This window comes from Cydia splendana, chromosome 16, assembly GCF_910591565.1.
Source record: "Cydia splendana chromosome 16, ilCydSple1.2, whole genome shotgun sequence".
Classification (NCBI taxonomy): Eukaryota; Metazoa; Arthropoda; class Insecta; order Lepidoptera; family Tortricidae; genus Cydia; species Cydia splendana.
In genome coordinates this window covers 3,587,842-3,602,946 of record NC_085975.1, presented here as the reverse complement: position 1 = coordinate 3,602,946, position 15,105 = coordinate 3,587,842, and the positions used below count along the sequence as shown (strand labels likewise).

The 15,105-nt window shown below is 38.7% G+C and overlaps 2 protein-coding genes across 2 annotated transcripts; one reads left to right on the top strand and one right to left on the bottom strand.

Annotated features, from left to right (window-relative positions):
* Nucleotides 1-2,182: 2,182 nt before the first annotated feature.
* LOC134798109 (WD repeat-containing protein 91) lies at nucleotides 2,183-10,017 on the bottom strand. Its single transcript, XM_063770449.1, has 4 exons — nucleotides 9,683-10,017; nucleotides 9,459-9,608; nucleotides 3,277-3,482; nucleotides 2,183-2,600 (listed from the first exon to the last, which is right to left on the bottom strand). Exons 1-4 carry the CDS (start codon nucleotides 9,924-9,926, stop codon nucleotides 2,373-2,375), a joined length of 828 nt encoding a protein of 275 aa, XP_063626519.1. The 5' UTR covers nucleotides 9,927-10,017; the 3' UTR covers nucleotides 2,183-2,372.
* Nucleotides 10,018-10,766: 749 nt separating this feature from the next.
* On the top strand, nucleotides 10,767-14,857 carry LOC134797982 (GTP-binding protein Rit2). Its single transcript, XM_063770318.1, has 5 exons — nucleotides 10,767-11,029; nucleotides 12,126-12,199; nucleotides 12,738-12,932; nucleotides 13,932-14,072; nucleotides 14,370-14,857. The coding sequence occupies exons 1-5, from the start codon at nucleotides 10,888-10,890 to the stop codon at nucleotides 14,475-14,477; spliced, it is 660 nt and encodes a 219-aa protein (XP_063626388.1). The 5' UTR covers nucleotides 10,767-10,887; the 3' UTR covers nucleotides 14,478-14,857.
* The last annotated feature ends 248 nt before the right edge of the window (nucleotides 14,858-15,105 follow it).

Below are 15,105 nucleotides of genomic sequence, written 5' to 3'. Positions count from 1 at the left end.
CATAATCTCGTCTGCCATGGTGTTTCGGCAGGAAAAGCCTTGGCAGACTTATATATTCCTGACATGAGAGTTCATACCTACCGACTGGCATTGGTTTCATGGTGGTATCAGATGGGTTAATTTAGGGGTCCCGATGGTCACCTTTGAGAGCGTCTGCCAAGCACTTCCGGCAAAAAAAATAGTGGCAGACTTCGCTTTTCTGTGTCTACATGTAAATTTCTAACTGCTGCCATAACTACTATCTCGGTATCAGATGGGTTAAATCAGCCCCTTTTTTCGCACCGGAAGTGGCCTTCTTTTTCGTACTTTCGGCAAGTTCCGCCGTGGCAGACTATCGAATTCGGACTTAGCATAACTTTTCTGGGAAACCATTGTGCATTTCATCGTGGTATCAAGTCGGTTAGAAATTTTGCGGCCGGCTCTTCTACCATTGGAAGTTATTATGAAGTAGAAATGCATAATGCGTGATTTGTATAGGTAAATTTACTTAAATATGATTAGATGATTACCTACCGGATATAATTACCGAAATTAAAGTACCTATTGTCTGTCTTACAGAGTTTGTTCCCGTTTCTTTTACATTATAATTATTAAAAACATTCAAAATAACAAAATCAAGTATTTGTTATTGTTTTATTCGTTGACTTAGGTACATATAGGTATATAATTCTTGTCATGTATAAGTTTTTAATTAAATGTAGGTAAAACTCAAAAAAGTTTAATAGGTAAGCGCTAGAAACAAAGCGCGCATTTTGAAACACCGATTAATTCACATCGCTGTATTTATTATACACCTTATCCTTCCTCAAGAATTATTGATAGGCGAAACAGTATGAAAATACGTTCAAATAAACATAAGAACAAACATTCAAACAGACAGACGCGGCAGGGTACTTTTCACCTCAGCAGCTCGAACAAGGGTACTTTGCTTCTTAAAAACAGTGAGCAAAATGCGATTTTGCTCACTGAGTCATTTTGTCTCACTCGGTGAGCAAAATCGCATTTTGCTCACTGAGTGAGACACACTTAGTGAGCAAAATGCGATTTTGCTCACTGAGTGAGACAAAATGACATTCAAGTGACCTTTATAGTCAAATGTCATTTCAACATGCGGGGTCTAATACAAGTTCGATATACTTGGGTTCTATTATCTCTGTCCCTCTAGGTATGTTCTCACTGCTTAGGGTGAAAAATTTTGTGTACTACACGAGATCAAAGTTATTTACATCTCGTGCGCTTTTGAATCCCTTACTTCGCTCAAGATTCTAAATTAGATTATAGAATCTTTCGCTTGCACGGGACTCAAAATAAGCACTCGAAGAAATATCAAACTTTGATCTCTTGTTGTACAAATAACTATTGTTTAATAAGGTGTAGTAATGTCACATTACACCTACATTTTAATACAATAAATATACACGTACATTTTAATACAGTAAATATTGTTTTGATTAACCATAAACTTTATTCGACGCTACTCTGATATAAACCGCGAATAAACTTAACCCTTAAATGCATGATTTTTTATTTTTGCCCGAAATTAATATATGTATCACATAATTGTTTGCCGATTCTAGGAAAAATAGTAAAAAAATATATAACTTCGATTTTCACTGCGAAATCAGTGTTAGTAGTTGAATTGGCTAAATCATATTTATGTAAATATGTAATTTTCAGTAATAGATATATGATTTTACTACCATTAGAAAGGTACACTATTTGTGATATACCTATGATAAAGTTTTTAAATATAAAATAATTACAAACCCCGAAAACACCGTTCAAAATCACATACTAAAAATTATCAAGTTCTGGATTTTTCCAAGTTTGCCGACTTTTCGTCTTCAAACGAATGTAATTTTTATAAATTAAAAATATTGCGTAAATTTAACCCTTAAATCATCACCCTACTACTTGACGTTTGGTATAAAGGTGCGTTCAAGAACGTAAGCCTTTTTTTTTAATCTGTGAGCTGTTTAATGCTTTGTAGACATTTGGCAACAGTTATGCATTTAAGGGTTAACAAGCCTTGTACGCCCGTACAAAGTTATCGCGTCGAGCTCACGTAGTTGTACGCAGTGTGTAACAGATGGCGTTTTTTTGCTGACATGAAGATCGCAACAGGCAATTCGTATGCATGTGCTCATCCAGGGGTGATCCTAGTTATAAAATAAACAAATAATAAGTTTATAGACGGAATGTACTCATATATTTACAAGTAATATCATTTATTTTCTTAAATCTATTAAAATAAAAACAAACCTACAAAACTATCCTATGATTGATACACTTTTTGTACAAGTATTGTAAGTGCTTCATAGATAGAACATTTTTAACGCGATTGATTTATTCAACATTGGATCAGAGTAGTTTTAGTTCTGGCTCTGACTTCGGGCCGCGCTCCTGGGCGCGCCGGGGCTGCCGCCCATCTGCCGGATCAGCCCCCGCAGCCCCTTAGCCTCTCGGGCTCCGCTGTCCAGCTGCTCTGACGGGACTGCGCAGAAGTCGTCCACCAATGGCAGGGGGCCGCTGAGACGCGAGTATTGCGCTAGTCGCGATTGGTGTCCGCTTGGAGAGATCTTGTCTAATGGCTGATGAGTCTGGAATAGAATTTAAATGTACTTTGGGCACTTTTAGAAGACTAATTAAGCATATAAACATGAATATAATATAACAAGTAATTAGAAGTTACAACTATATACTAACCCCCTTATTCATAAAAGTTTACTAAAGTTGACAAGCCGATAATAATCGTTTGTCCCTTTCCATCATACCGATACGTCGGAAAGGGACAAACGATTATTACCGGCTTGTCAACTTTAGTAGACGCTTATGAATAAGGGGGTAGGCTTTTTTGACAAGTTATTTAAGATGTAGTGTAGTGTTTAGATTCAGATGATAGTGTGTATGTTACAGGAGAATTGAGTTGAAAAATCAATTTCTGATGTCAAAGGTCTTGCAAGCCAAAAGTAATACAGATTTAGTGCATAATTATTTTCCATCGTATTTTCACGGAAATCGGTCACGGTCTTGCTATTTCAGTTAGTTTCGGTACAAAAAGTACTGAGGTTGACTGTAGTAGCATAACAAATACGAACGTTTCCGATAAAATACGATAGAAAACAATTATGCATGTGTACTCGTGTCGGAGGCCAAGACTCATTTTGGGTCGCTGCGCCATTAAGTATATATAAGTAAGTACATGCCAACAATATAATATCTTTTTAATTTTAATATGAGTGATCAACTGATCATACCAAATAATTTATGTATTACCTTTCCTTTAAGTGCAGCCAACTCATCCTGCAGTCTCTTCACCATAGCAACATCACTCTCATAACTCGTGAGCGTAGGCTGCGGCATGCACTGAAACACGGTGGCTAGCAGATTGTGCAGTGACACTAGCACACTGTCTTGCCATGCTCGGGTGAAGAAGAGGCTGAATGTTGGGTTCTCTTCTGGTTTTTGAATGTACGGGAGCACTGGAAATTAATTTTAGCTTTACAGCCCGTTCCCACAATCCCAGCCTGGATTTTAATCGGCAAAGAAAAATCGGTTTTGTGCAAGTGTGAACCATATAAAATGTTCTGCCACTGGGACATCCAATTAAAATCCGGGCCTGACATCTGATAAGTGGGAACGGGCTCTTAGAAGCAATAGTGGTTTATTAAGGAGCAAACGAGATTTTCCCCTGCTTGTATTCCTCATAGACCGGGAGATAGTGACACATTTTACTGGGTCATTTGTACCAGTATGGCGGTTCGTCAGGGGTCTAAGCATGTAATGAAGGAAAGAAAATGCTATGACCATAGCGCTGGTACCGGCGGCCCAATCGCGTGGGCGTTAGTCGAACGTGTCGGATAAAATACGAGTGTCGAACGATTTGTACCACAAAAATCCTCGTATCATTCGATAGTCCATAAAAAAGAAGTAGGCGGTAGCGTAATGCCATACTTCTCCGGTGTGACTTACAGCCCGCCATACTGAGGCGAACACGTTAATTAAAAAAAAACAATTCAACCATTTGTACCAAGCTAATTTTTGCACAGGTGATCATCGTCGAGCAGCCATTCATGGACATCACCATGCCATACTTTTCGGATGGTTCCAAATGCCCGCCATACCGCCGCAAGGGAGTTAATTTTTTTTTTATTGCTAAACGATTTGTACCATCTTGAATTTTTTTTTCAACACTTTCTGTGTGATCATAAATAGAAATCTCATAATGCCATACCTGTAGGAGGTGGCAAATGTGCACAATATTTTTTTTTTTATTGTAAGATTTTATTCGTATTTTTGACGATTTGTACCAGTATGGCACTAATTTTTCCTGAAAGTTTAAGTTTTACCGAATATAAATCCAAAATTTCAAAGACGTAGGTGGCGGCAATCTTGTCTTATAACTATATATTATGTTGAATAATATTGTACGGCTACCACCGCTCGAACGATTTCTCGAATCATAGAGATCTCGGCTCATCGTGCTGTAAACCTCCATTCACCATTAAATTACATCAAATCTACCACTGTGTTGCCAGTAAAATTGCCGGTGTAATTTTCCCAAACGTTTTTTTTCCAACGTTCGTACATTTAAAATGCCATACTGTAACAATTCGTTCCATTTTTTTTAAATTCATATCTTGCTTGAGTGTGACAATCTTCCGCCCCATGGTAACAGTAGATATGGGATATTTTTTTTTAGGTAGAATTTTACCCAAACGATCCGGATACAAAGATGCCATACTGTAACAAATGATTTTATGTCTTGTACTTTGAAAACCCGTCGAAATATCAACTTTTTCAAGTATGGTGCCCCTTTTTCCCCCTATTAGAAGTATGGCAAATACAATAATGGTCACATTGCATCATCTAATTTCCAAAAATCCAAATGCCATACTGGTACAAATCGTCAAAATTTTTTTTATTTTTTAAGTCTTGGCTTAAGTCTCACAGTCGTCCGCCCCGTAGTTATAATCCGGAATAATTTATTTTTAGGTATAATTGTATCCAATCAAACAGAATATGATGATGCCATGCTGTAAAAAATTATTTTACGTATTGTATAGTCGTATTTTTGAAACGTGTCGATTAAATAAGTTTTTCAAGTATGGCAGCACTTTTTCCCCCTACTATAAGTATGGCAATTATAATAACGGTCACATTTTATCAAATACTCTCCAAAAATTTAAATGCAATACTGGTACAAATCGTTTAGCAAAAAAAAAAAATTAACTTCCTTGCGGCGGTATGGCGGGCATTTGGAACCATCCGAAAAGTATGGCATGGTGATGTCCATGAATGGCTGCTCGACGATGATCACCTGTGCAAAAATTAGCTTGGTACAAATGGTTGAATTGTTTTTTTTTAATTAACGTGTTCGCCTCAGTATGGCGGGCTGTAAGTCACACCGGAGAAGTATGGCATTACGCTACCGCCTACTTCTTTTTTATGGACTATCGAATAATACGAGGATTTTTGTGGTACAAATCGTTCGACACTCGTATTTTATCCGACACGTTCGACTAACGCCCACGCGATTGGGCCGCCGGTACCAGCGCTATGGTCATAGCATTTTCTTTCCTTCATTACATGCTTAGACCCCTGACGAACCGCCATACTGGTACAAATGACCCAGTAAAATGTGTCACTATCTCCCGGTCTATCATGATGATATTGAAAATTTGAAACAGGCAACAACAAAAAAAAAATGAATACTACACTCGGCGTCAAAAAAATCGCACGTCGCCAAAAATTAGTTTCAAGCAAATATAGCTCTCATCTAATGCATTGTACCCTGTCAATATTGGTATCATTTGAAAGCGCAATTAATGAACTTTAAAAAGATAAATCGTCATTGTCCGTAAAAACAACCATCGCCGAACATCGGCGTTTTGTTTAAAAAAGGGCCGAGATACAATTTTAATCGATCCGTTGTTGTGCAATTCTGGACGGGTATAAAATGGAGGGTAAAGGTTAGTTATTCGCTATGGGTCATTCGCTTTCCAGAGGTCACTGAGGTCACTAATGAACCTTTACAGCAAGAAAAAAACCCTTGGACATGGATACCAGGCCAGAAGGAGCAGCTCAAGAGGTGGCACTGCTGCAAACAAGACTATGGCAGTAAGAAGTTGCTGAAAGATTTAACATAAGCGGTTTCCGAGTGCGTTGAGTCTTGCTGGGTTTCCAGGTGACTGGTCGTTACATCAGGAGGCCTGGACCTGGAAGACAACACTGCTCTTCCGCTAGAGACAACCGGTACATTGTATCGAACTCTTTGCAGAACCGTTTCTCCCAGGCTGTTGAGCTGCAGCAGCAGCTTCAAGCAGCTCAAAGAACAGCAGTAAGCATCTCTACGATCGGAAGAAAGCTGGAAGAAAAGAGGATGTTGCCCAGTAGAGCTGCTACAGGCCCCCAATTAAAGCAAGAGCCTCGAATAGCCAGGAGGCAATTTTGCCGACTGCACGAAGATTGGACGTTTAAACAATAGAGGAATGTCCTCTTTTTCGACGAGACGAGGGTGTACCTTTACACCAACAACACGTGCAGGGGGGTGTATAGGAGGCAGGGAGAGCAATTCACGCAAGCCTGCACTGAAGAAACCGTCTGCTAAGGGGACGGATCTCGCATGTTCTGGGGCGGCATTTCGATTGACGAGTAAACTGATCTCCTGTGCATTTCCCGCAATGAAGGTAGTCACAGCCAGGGATCCCTGACTGCTCGGCGTTACATAACGGAGTTCTTGAAGGAGCATGTGATCCCATATGATGGTTTTATTGGACCCAACTTCCAGTTTATGCATGACAACACCCGCTGTCACACTGAGTTGTTTGTGTGAGACGAACTGTGGGAGGTTGGGATTACTGTAATGGAGTGGCCAGCAAGGAGCCCTGACCTGAACCCAATCGAACACCACTAGGGTCAGCTAAAAAGGCGGGTGAGGTCGCCTGATCCTGCTCCTGCCACTCTCGACAGGCTTCAAAACTCCATTATTCAGGAGTGGAACAACTTTCTTCAAAAACGCATCGTGGCACTCATGACAGGCATGACTGATCGCATGGAAGCTACTCGGAAGGCAAGAGGAGGCAACACTAGGCAGTGATCGCATATATAACCATGGATACCGCCTTTGGGAACATTACCGTTCAAATTCTCGGGCCAAATTAGCACACATACACAATTACGCCTACATTTAAATATGACGATACGTTTACAGAGCCTGTAATCAAAGCTGATAAACGAAATAATAGTCATCTCTATTACACGAACGTACACAGCTAAGTGTAGATGAAATGTATATAATGTCAATAACTACCAATCAGCGACATTAATCCGCTAATAACCTTCTTGCTGTACGTACTGGCCGCTGAGAGTTCGCGGTTCATATTTGATTAGAATATGACTTGGACAGGGATAGGTTTATGCCATACATTGAAGAACCAGTCAAATAATTCACGTATAATAATTTAATGCAGATTAAAAGATAACTAGTTATTATGTTGTTGTGAAATGACAGACTAACTCAACATAAGTAAATATTCATTGTTGTATAAATGTCCTTCTTCTTCCTCGCGTTATCCTGGCATTTTGCCACGGCTCATGGGAGCCTGGGGTCCGCTTGACAACTAATCCCATGATTTGACGTAGGCACTAGTTTTTACGAAAGCGATTGTTGTATAAATGTATTCCGCTATAATAAGTATTTTGTATATTTTATTATCAATCTGTATGGCAGTGCGAAGTCACGTTCAGGTACAGTGTGTCCGTTTTTCTAAGATCAAGTACGCCATAGTACAGCTATGGCGAACTTGATCTTAGAAATCGGACTGGCTATACAGCCTGCAAAATTTACATGGGTAAACGAATCGGGTCAAAAATATTTGAACAGGCGGAATCACAATAAATCCCCACTTTCAGTTCCAATGGAAATATTTTATATGTATATAGCCGGTCAAGCAAGTTTGTCAGTAGAAAATGGTGCAAAATTAAAATTTTGTACGGGACCACAGCCGTTCGCGCGCTTACATTTTCTAAATTTGCCGCTCTTTTCTACTGACGGAAATGGCTTGAGAGAGAACCTACATATATGTGACAGTAGAGCGTGGATTCAAATGATCAACATTTTCAGATAATGTGTGAATTTGTTAAATTAATTCAGTGAAAGCATGATAGAAAAAATGTGTCTACATATAGAAGACCGGGTATGATTATCTCACGGGTTATATCTCATGAATAGAACATATTCTAGATATCTTGCCAGGCATCCACTCAATTTCATGTCTCTCTAATTGGACAGCTTTTTTCCATAGTTCTCTGCGAATAGCATCTTGTGGGAATCTGAATGGAAAGTAATGTAAAATGACAATACCAAATTTGATTATTAATTTGAAATAACTAGGTAGTTTTTTTATAGCTCCATCTCATGAAATAAAAAAGGAAAATACAAATCTGTAAGAAGGAATTTATTACTACATTTATAATTATATAGAAAATATCTAAACCAAACACAAGTTAATAAAATAGTCTACTTCATTTGGCATAACACCATCCCTATTATCCTTGCAATTTAAAAAGTCGTATGTTGTTATGAAAGTCGTATGCAGTTGTTACGTTTTAGCTTAGCACAAATCGTCATGTTTATTCCAAATTTTACTGAAGTTATATGTTTACTACAAGTGAAAAGTGATTCCACTGTCCTTGGTATGAACTAAAATAACTTCTGCACCACTTCACGACACATGAAGATATTTTTAATTACAAAAAAATGTTGTTTTTATAAATCAATTTAGCCATTTGTCACTGACTGTCATCTCGGTCGTACTGAGATTGCCAATCGAGCAGTTTGTAAGTACCGCCTATCGCGGGGTAGTTTGCGTTGGGTCATAATTGAGCGGACAGAATACTTCCATGTACTTATATGCTTTCACTGGCACTAGGTTTCAAGTATAGTTTTAAGTTTATTTTTTTCTGTATCTGTTGATTTTGTAGAGTTTTTATTCTTTGCAATTTTAACCTAAATACACATAGTCGTTTTTCCTGAAAATTTTCTTTTTGTATGGGGTAGATCGTCCATTTTACGACATTTTCCAATAGAGGGTTTCATAACCTTTCAAATAAGGCCCCATAGTCTTATCTTGCCTTATATAATATAAGGTTTAAAACTGCTTGAAATAAAAAAGTTAAGATGTGCGATTTTTTTGACGCTGAGTGTATTTAAACCAATTATCATGTCTTTTTTCAGAGATTTGTGCTACGGCCGAGGCACGTGTCCACTGACCATTTTGTGCGCGAGGAAATTGCCTCGCGCGTATGCTCGCTCTATGTGGAGCCAGCTATTGAAATAAATGACTTTCATTGTTTCTGCTAGACAGAAGGTTAAAAATATTGTGGGTTGGCCTATTTTCTTTTAACTTCACCAAATACATTTTACAAACTATTTATTTTCCAAGTAGTATACTTACTGAACCAATCCCTCCATTCATTCTGGCCCTGCAACTCTGGCAGCATCTTAGCAAAAAATTCTGTGACTCGTTCATTCTTCACACCACCGGTACCTTGTGCGGCTGTCACTAAATACAGCTTGTAGAGACTGTATTCTAATTTCCTCACAGCTAAAACAAATGTGTGAGACCTTAGAAATTTCCAACATTGCTTTTCCTGAGAATTAAAGATAAAAATACATTACCTGGTTGAACATGTATCTCTAATTTAGAGAAAACCAAACTGTCGAGATGAGACCAGTACTCCTTCAAGCCGTTGAGATCAGAAACGTTTATAAAATGCAATATTTGATCCACAATCTTGTCCACCCTAAAACCTTTGTCTTTATCAGTTTTCAAGTCACTGTCGAAAGCTTTTACAGTGGATGTAAATCCCCTGTATAGTAAATATTCTCTTACGAGTTCGTCAACGAATTGTATGTGAGCCATTTCTAGTTATTATTTATTTTGATAATAAAATAAATTTGTTTACAAAAACTGGAAAGTGACAGCAAACAGACATTTTGTTTTCGACGGGTGCATTCATATTCACGCCATTTTTACTCTTATCTGACTCAAACTTTAAAAAATATATGATGAATTTCATTGTTGAAACATTTTATAGAAAACATATTATTAATCCTATGCTGTTCATATGTTACTGTACAAATGAACTTAATGACAAAACTATAATACCACAAAATAAAAATTAAAGCAAAGTATCGTTTTTGAACGTTAGCCACCACAGATATGTTTAAAGCGCATTCCAAATTTAATAAAAAGATGGTGTATCTCGCAGTCTTTTTAGTGAAAAAATGCTTATAAAATGATTCCAAAATAATTAATCCATATTAAATCACATATCTGGAGTTTTCCTCTCATCTACTCGAAGTAACCTTCGAGTAGATGAGCTAACGCTGAAAGAGATCCCTTATGGGGATAACTTCGTCTTTTTACTTCCAATATTGTAATTTATATTTGTAGACCTGTGTTGTGTACAATAAAGCGATTACTGCTACTACTATTACTATACAAATGCTGCAGTAAGCATAACTAAGAGTCAAGTTACAAGACGTGAGACTCTTATTTCTCTTTTTCATTCTCGTCACATTTACCTCTTTAAATAAAATTATGAATGCTGCGTTTGTTGCACCAATAATACCAACATACACAAAACGACATTGTCGAAATGTCAATCGCGTACAATAATCAGCTGTCGATTTATATTGCAATAATTTATTATGAACACAATGCGCGTTAACAAATGAACGAATCCCTGTTCTGCTAAGAAGCAATCACGGTGGTGATTTTGGGTTTGTGCGGTGTGGGGCGATGGCGAGGTGTGGGTTCGGCGAGTGACGGAGGCGAAGGCGGGCGAGGCCAGGGTCCGAAGGGCCAGGCATGTGGAGGCATGGCCGGCGAGGCGGCGGGGACGTCGCGCGGGCTCCGGGTGTACAAGATCGTCGTGCTGGGGGACGGGGGGGTGGGCAAGTCCGCGGTTACTCTTCAGTTCGTGAGCCACAGTTTCCTGGACTACCATGACCCTACAATAGGTATGCGTCAATGTTTATTTATCTTTTTATCTATGGATTTTCCCACAAGGTCCAAACATGAGTTGTTTTCAATTTTTTTTTAAACAAAATTTTCATGTATCAAGATAGTATGGTTTACTGAATTCCAATTGTTTATAAACAAACAATTTGTATGTGCACACAACTGTTTTCTGCACATATAGTGCATATTATGTTTGCTTGCACTGTATTCAAGGCTCTGATGCAGATATACTACTACTGCTATGTGTCTCAGAAGAATCCTCGGCTTCTTTGGGCACTTGGCCCGGCGGGAACCCGACAGTCTAGAGAAGTTGATGATTGGTGGCCAGGTTGAGGGCAAAAGAGGCAGAGGCAGAATACCCACACGCTGGTTTGATGCCATTGAGGAAGTCACATGTGTCAAGTTCCAGGGCTCTATGCGGAAGGCAGAAGATCGGCCAGGTTGGAGAGCAATCCAAGTTAAAGCGACTTATGGCGGTCATGACCCTCAGTCATGAGGTTTCAACGAAGAAGAAGAAGACACATTTCATTTTTAATTTGCTACTTGCGAAATATATTTTTTATGTAAATAGATAAATTGTTTAGATAGGATTGCAATGAATGAATGAATGAAAATCTTTATTTCAGGCAACTAGTGGCCCATACATAAATACCTTAAAACTAGCATACATATTATAAAAATATATTTTAAAACTAAACACTACAAAACACATTATGGCTGCGACGCATTACACAACCCCGCAGTGTCAGGAAGCCGGCCGCGGAACCGCCGAAACTTGACACCCTTCGGCCAAAATTCCTACTTGGTGAAGGTCGCTAGATGTTCAATAAGTCCATTGCAAAATTTGTGCAGCAATGAAGGTTTATATTCAAATTTCGTCAAGTGGACGAAAACTAGAGCTGGACAAAAACTAGCTCAATGACCCTACAATGGATTGAGTATCCTCATCAGCCTTGTGATATAAATATATGTTATATGGTGTTTGAACTCTGTAAATAGTCATAGTATGTAGGAGTTGACAAATGTGATATTACTGGACCACAGATATAGCTGGTGTAATGTATTGATTTTTATGCATATTTTTTTATTTCACAGAGGACTCATATCAGCAGCAAGCTGTCATTGACGGAGAACCAGCCTTGTTGGACATTTTGGACACAGCAGGACAAGTAAGTTAAAATCTGTCTGAATTTATAAGAATGACTATTAAAAATTACCTCAGAGAATAGGGTATTTTCCTACTAGTCAAACCAGTTACTTTTATAGAACTGTCAAAATGATTTGCTAATATGGAATTTATATGAAACATTACATGGTGACGTCACGGTCAACTCACCTACTTTTTATATTTCTATCCGATTTATTAAATAGAACTTGTAAATAACTCTTATCTGTGTAAAATAATTTATTTTAAATACAGGATAATACCCTATTTACATACTATTACATACATACTATTTGCATACTATAAGATTTGGTTTTTCTGGGCAAATGTTTACAACATCTAGACTTGAAACATTTAGATTAGAGCTAGACTTCTAAAACTGACCATATGTTTTGGCTCATCTGGTCCTTGGCCCCTTTTGGCTTTTGGATTTTAATGTCCACAATCTAAGAAATTGACGCAAAGTTCCAACCGAAAAGACTCTTAAGTCTTTCCTAACACTAGGTTTAAACTTTAAAGCATTTCAACCATCTTCTCCCCAGGTGGAGTTCACAGCAATGCGGGAGCAGTACATGCGGTGCGGAGAGGGCTTCGTGCTCTGCTACTCCGTAACGGACCGGCGCTCCTTCCGCGCCGCGGCCGAGTACCGCCGGCTGCTCGCGCAGGCGCGGCCCACGGAGCGCCTGCCTCTTGTACTCGTCGGGAATAAGCTGGACTTGGCTCCTAGGTGTCGGCAGGTTGGTTTTTAGGGTTCCGTACCCAAAGGGTAAAACGGGACCCTATTACTAAGACTCCGCTGTCCGTCCGTCCGTCTGTCACCAGGCTGTATCTCACGAACCGTGATAGCTAGACAGTTGAAAATTTCACAGATGATGTATTTCTGTTGCCGCTATAACAACAAATACTAAAAAGCACGGAACCCTCGGTGGGCGAGTCCGACTCGCACTTGTCCGGTTTTTTATTTCATAAGGTTCTCTTTTCTGAAAATACTTGACATCCATATTAGCCCTGAATAGGCAGGTTGGTGCCAGTACAATCCATAACGCACTGACCTATTTAATAATACATTAAAGTGACCCTTATTCAGTTAGTGTTAACAAAGAGGATTTGAAGAAGAGAGTTACTGTCATGGTAAATTATGTAGCTACAGTTCATTTACTGCCATCTTGCGACAGAAGATTAAACCTGTTTGAACGCCATTTGATTTTGATCCTTATTCTTTAACTGATATGTGTTAATTTTTTAAATATTAATATTCACGCCATCTACTCGAGCATAGGCTGAAGGTTGTGGCGCCATCGCTCGAAAACATGGAACCATACCTTTGGCCTATAGTCGAGTAGATGGCGTGAATATTAATATTTAATAAGTTAACACATATCACTGAAATAATAAGGATCAAAGTCAAATGGCGTTCTAACAGTTTTATGTTCTGTCGAAAGATGGCAGTAAATTTACATTGGCTACATAATTTACTTTGACAATCCGTCTCTATAGACTTTATTCTCTTTGGTGTTAATATTGTTTAATAATTAATTTACAATTAATAATATAGCCATCAAAATGTGAGACATGTCGTAAATGGTTTTCAAGTTTTTATTCACTGTTTAATCAGTAAAAAAATATCGAAGATCTTTATACGCGGTGATAGATGCAATACAATACAATGATGATGTTTTTTTTTGTTTTCCGTTTTTAATACAATTATTATTGCTAATTATAACTTTTTGTCTCAGGTGACGACTGAAGAAGGCTCGGCTCTGGCCACGCAGCTCGGTTGCCCGTTCTTCGAAACGTCGGCTGCGTTGCGACATTTCGTCGATGACGCTTTCCATGCGCTCGTGCGTGAGATACGCCGGTTGGAGCGACAGAGACAGGTATACACTGTTTGTCTCACTCTGACCCGAAGCTCGGCTGCCCGTTCTTCGAGACGTATGGGACCTACGCTTTTATTACGGTTGTTCGTCTGTTGAACAAGCAACTTTACTGTCTATGATATTAGGTTCAATTTATGGTAACTGTTAGAAGTCCGATCAAATTCCGACTTTATTCTATAGTAAATAAAACTCAAATCGGTCCTCAGTCCGCGCTGGGCACAAGTATCTTGACGGGATTGGGCGCCGTTCTAATTTCGACTTTGTTCAATAGATAATAAGATTCAATTTTGTCCCCAGTCCTCGCTAATGGGCACCGGCATCTCGACGGGCGGCGGGCGCCGGCGCTGGCGGCGTCTCCGCAGCATCTTCGCGCTCGTGTTCCGCCGGCGGCGGCGCCACGACTGAACGTAAGCCTTAGCACAACCTCTTTAGGTTCAGATTCGAATGACGCGTCGAGGCGACGTTAGACTGTGCGAACCAATGGTATTGTAATGGTAATGGATTCATAGTTCTTTTATGTAGTGTTCTAGAAAGAAACAGCCTTTGAATGAACCTTTTAGGGTGTCCGTACAATGGGTATGAGTGGTTGCATGAAGTATTAAGAAAATTGTGTTAAATCAAGCCAAAGCTGATATTTTTTTTTAGATTTATATCTATTTCACTACCGTATCGAATAAAATTTTCTAATTAGGTCATTCACCTCCAATATTAAACTGTCTTTGATTGTTATTTTATTTATTCAGATGCAGTCGCTGTAGATCTGAAACTGATGTTTATTTATGTTGAGCTAAAAAATATATTCAAAATATTTTTTACAATATCATTGGTTGTACAACTGAAAAGTTTCTAAATCAACTAAAAATGAGAGATTTTGTTGTTTCCTTATACCTACACTGTTTTATTAGCCATGTTAGAAAAATGAATTAATGTTATTAATACTACTACTTTTATCATGTACCTGTATATTTAAGTATATGGCATCCCCGCCAGTCAAAAAGTGATCGTTTCAGTGGCCATTTATAATATTTTAGTC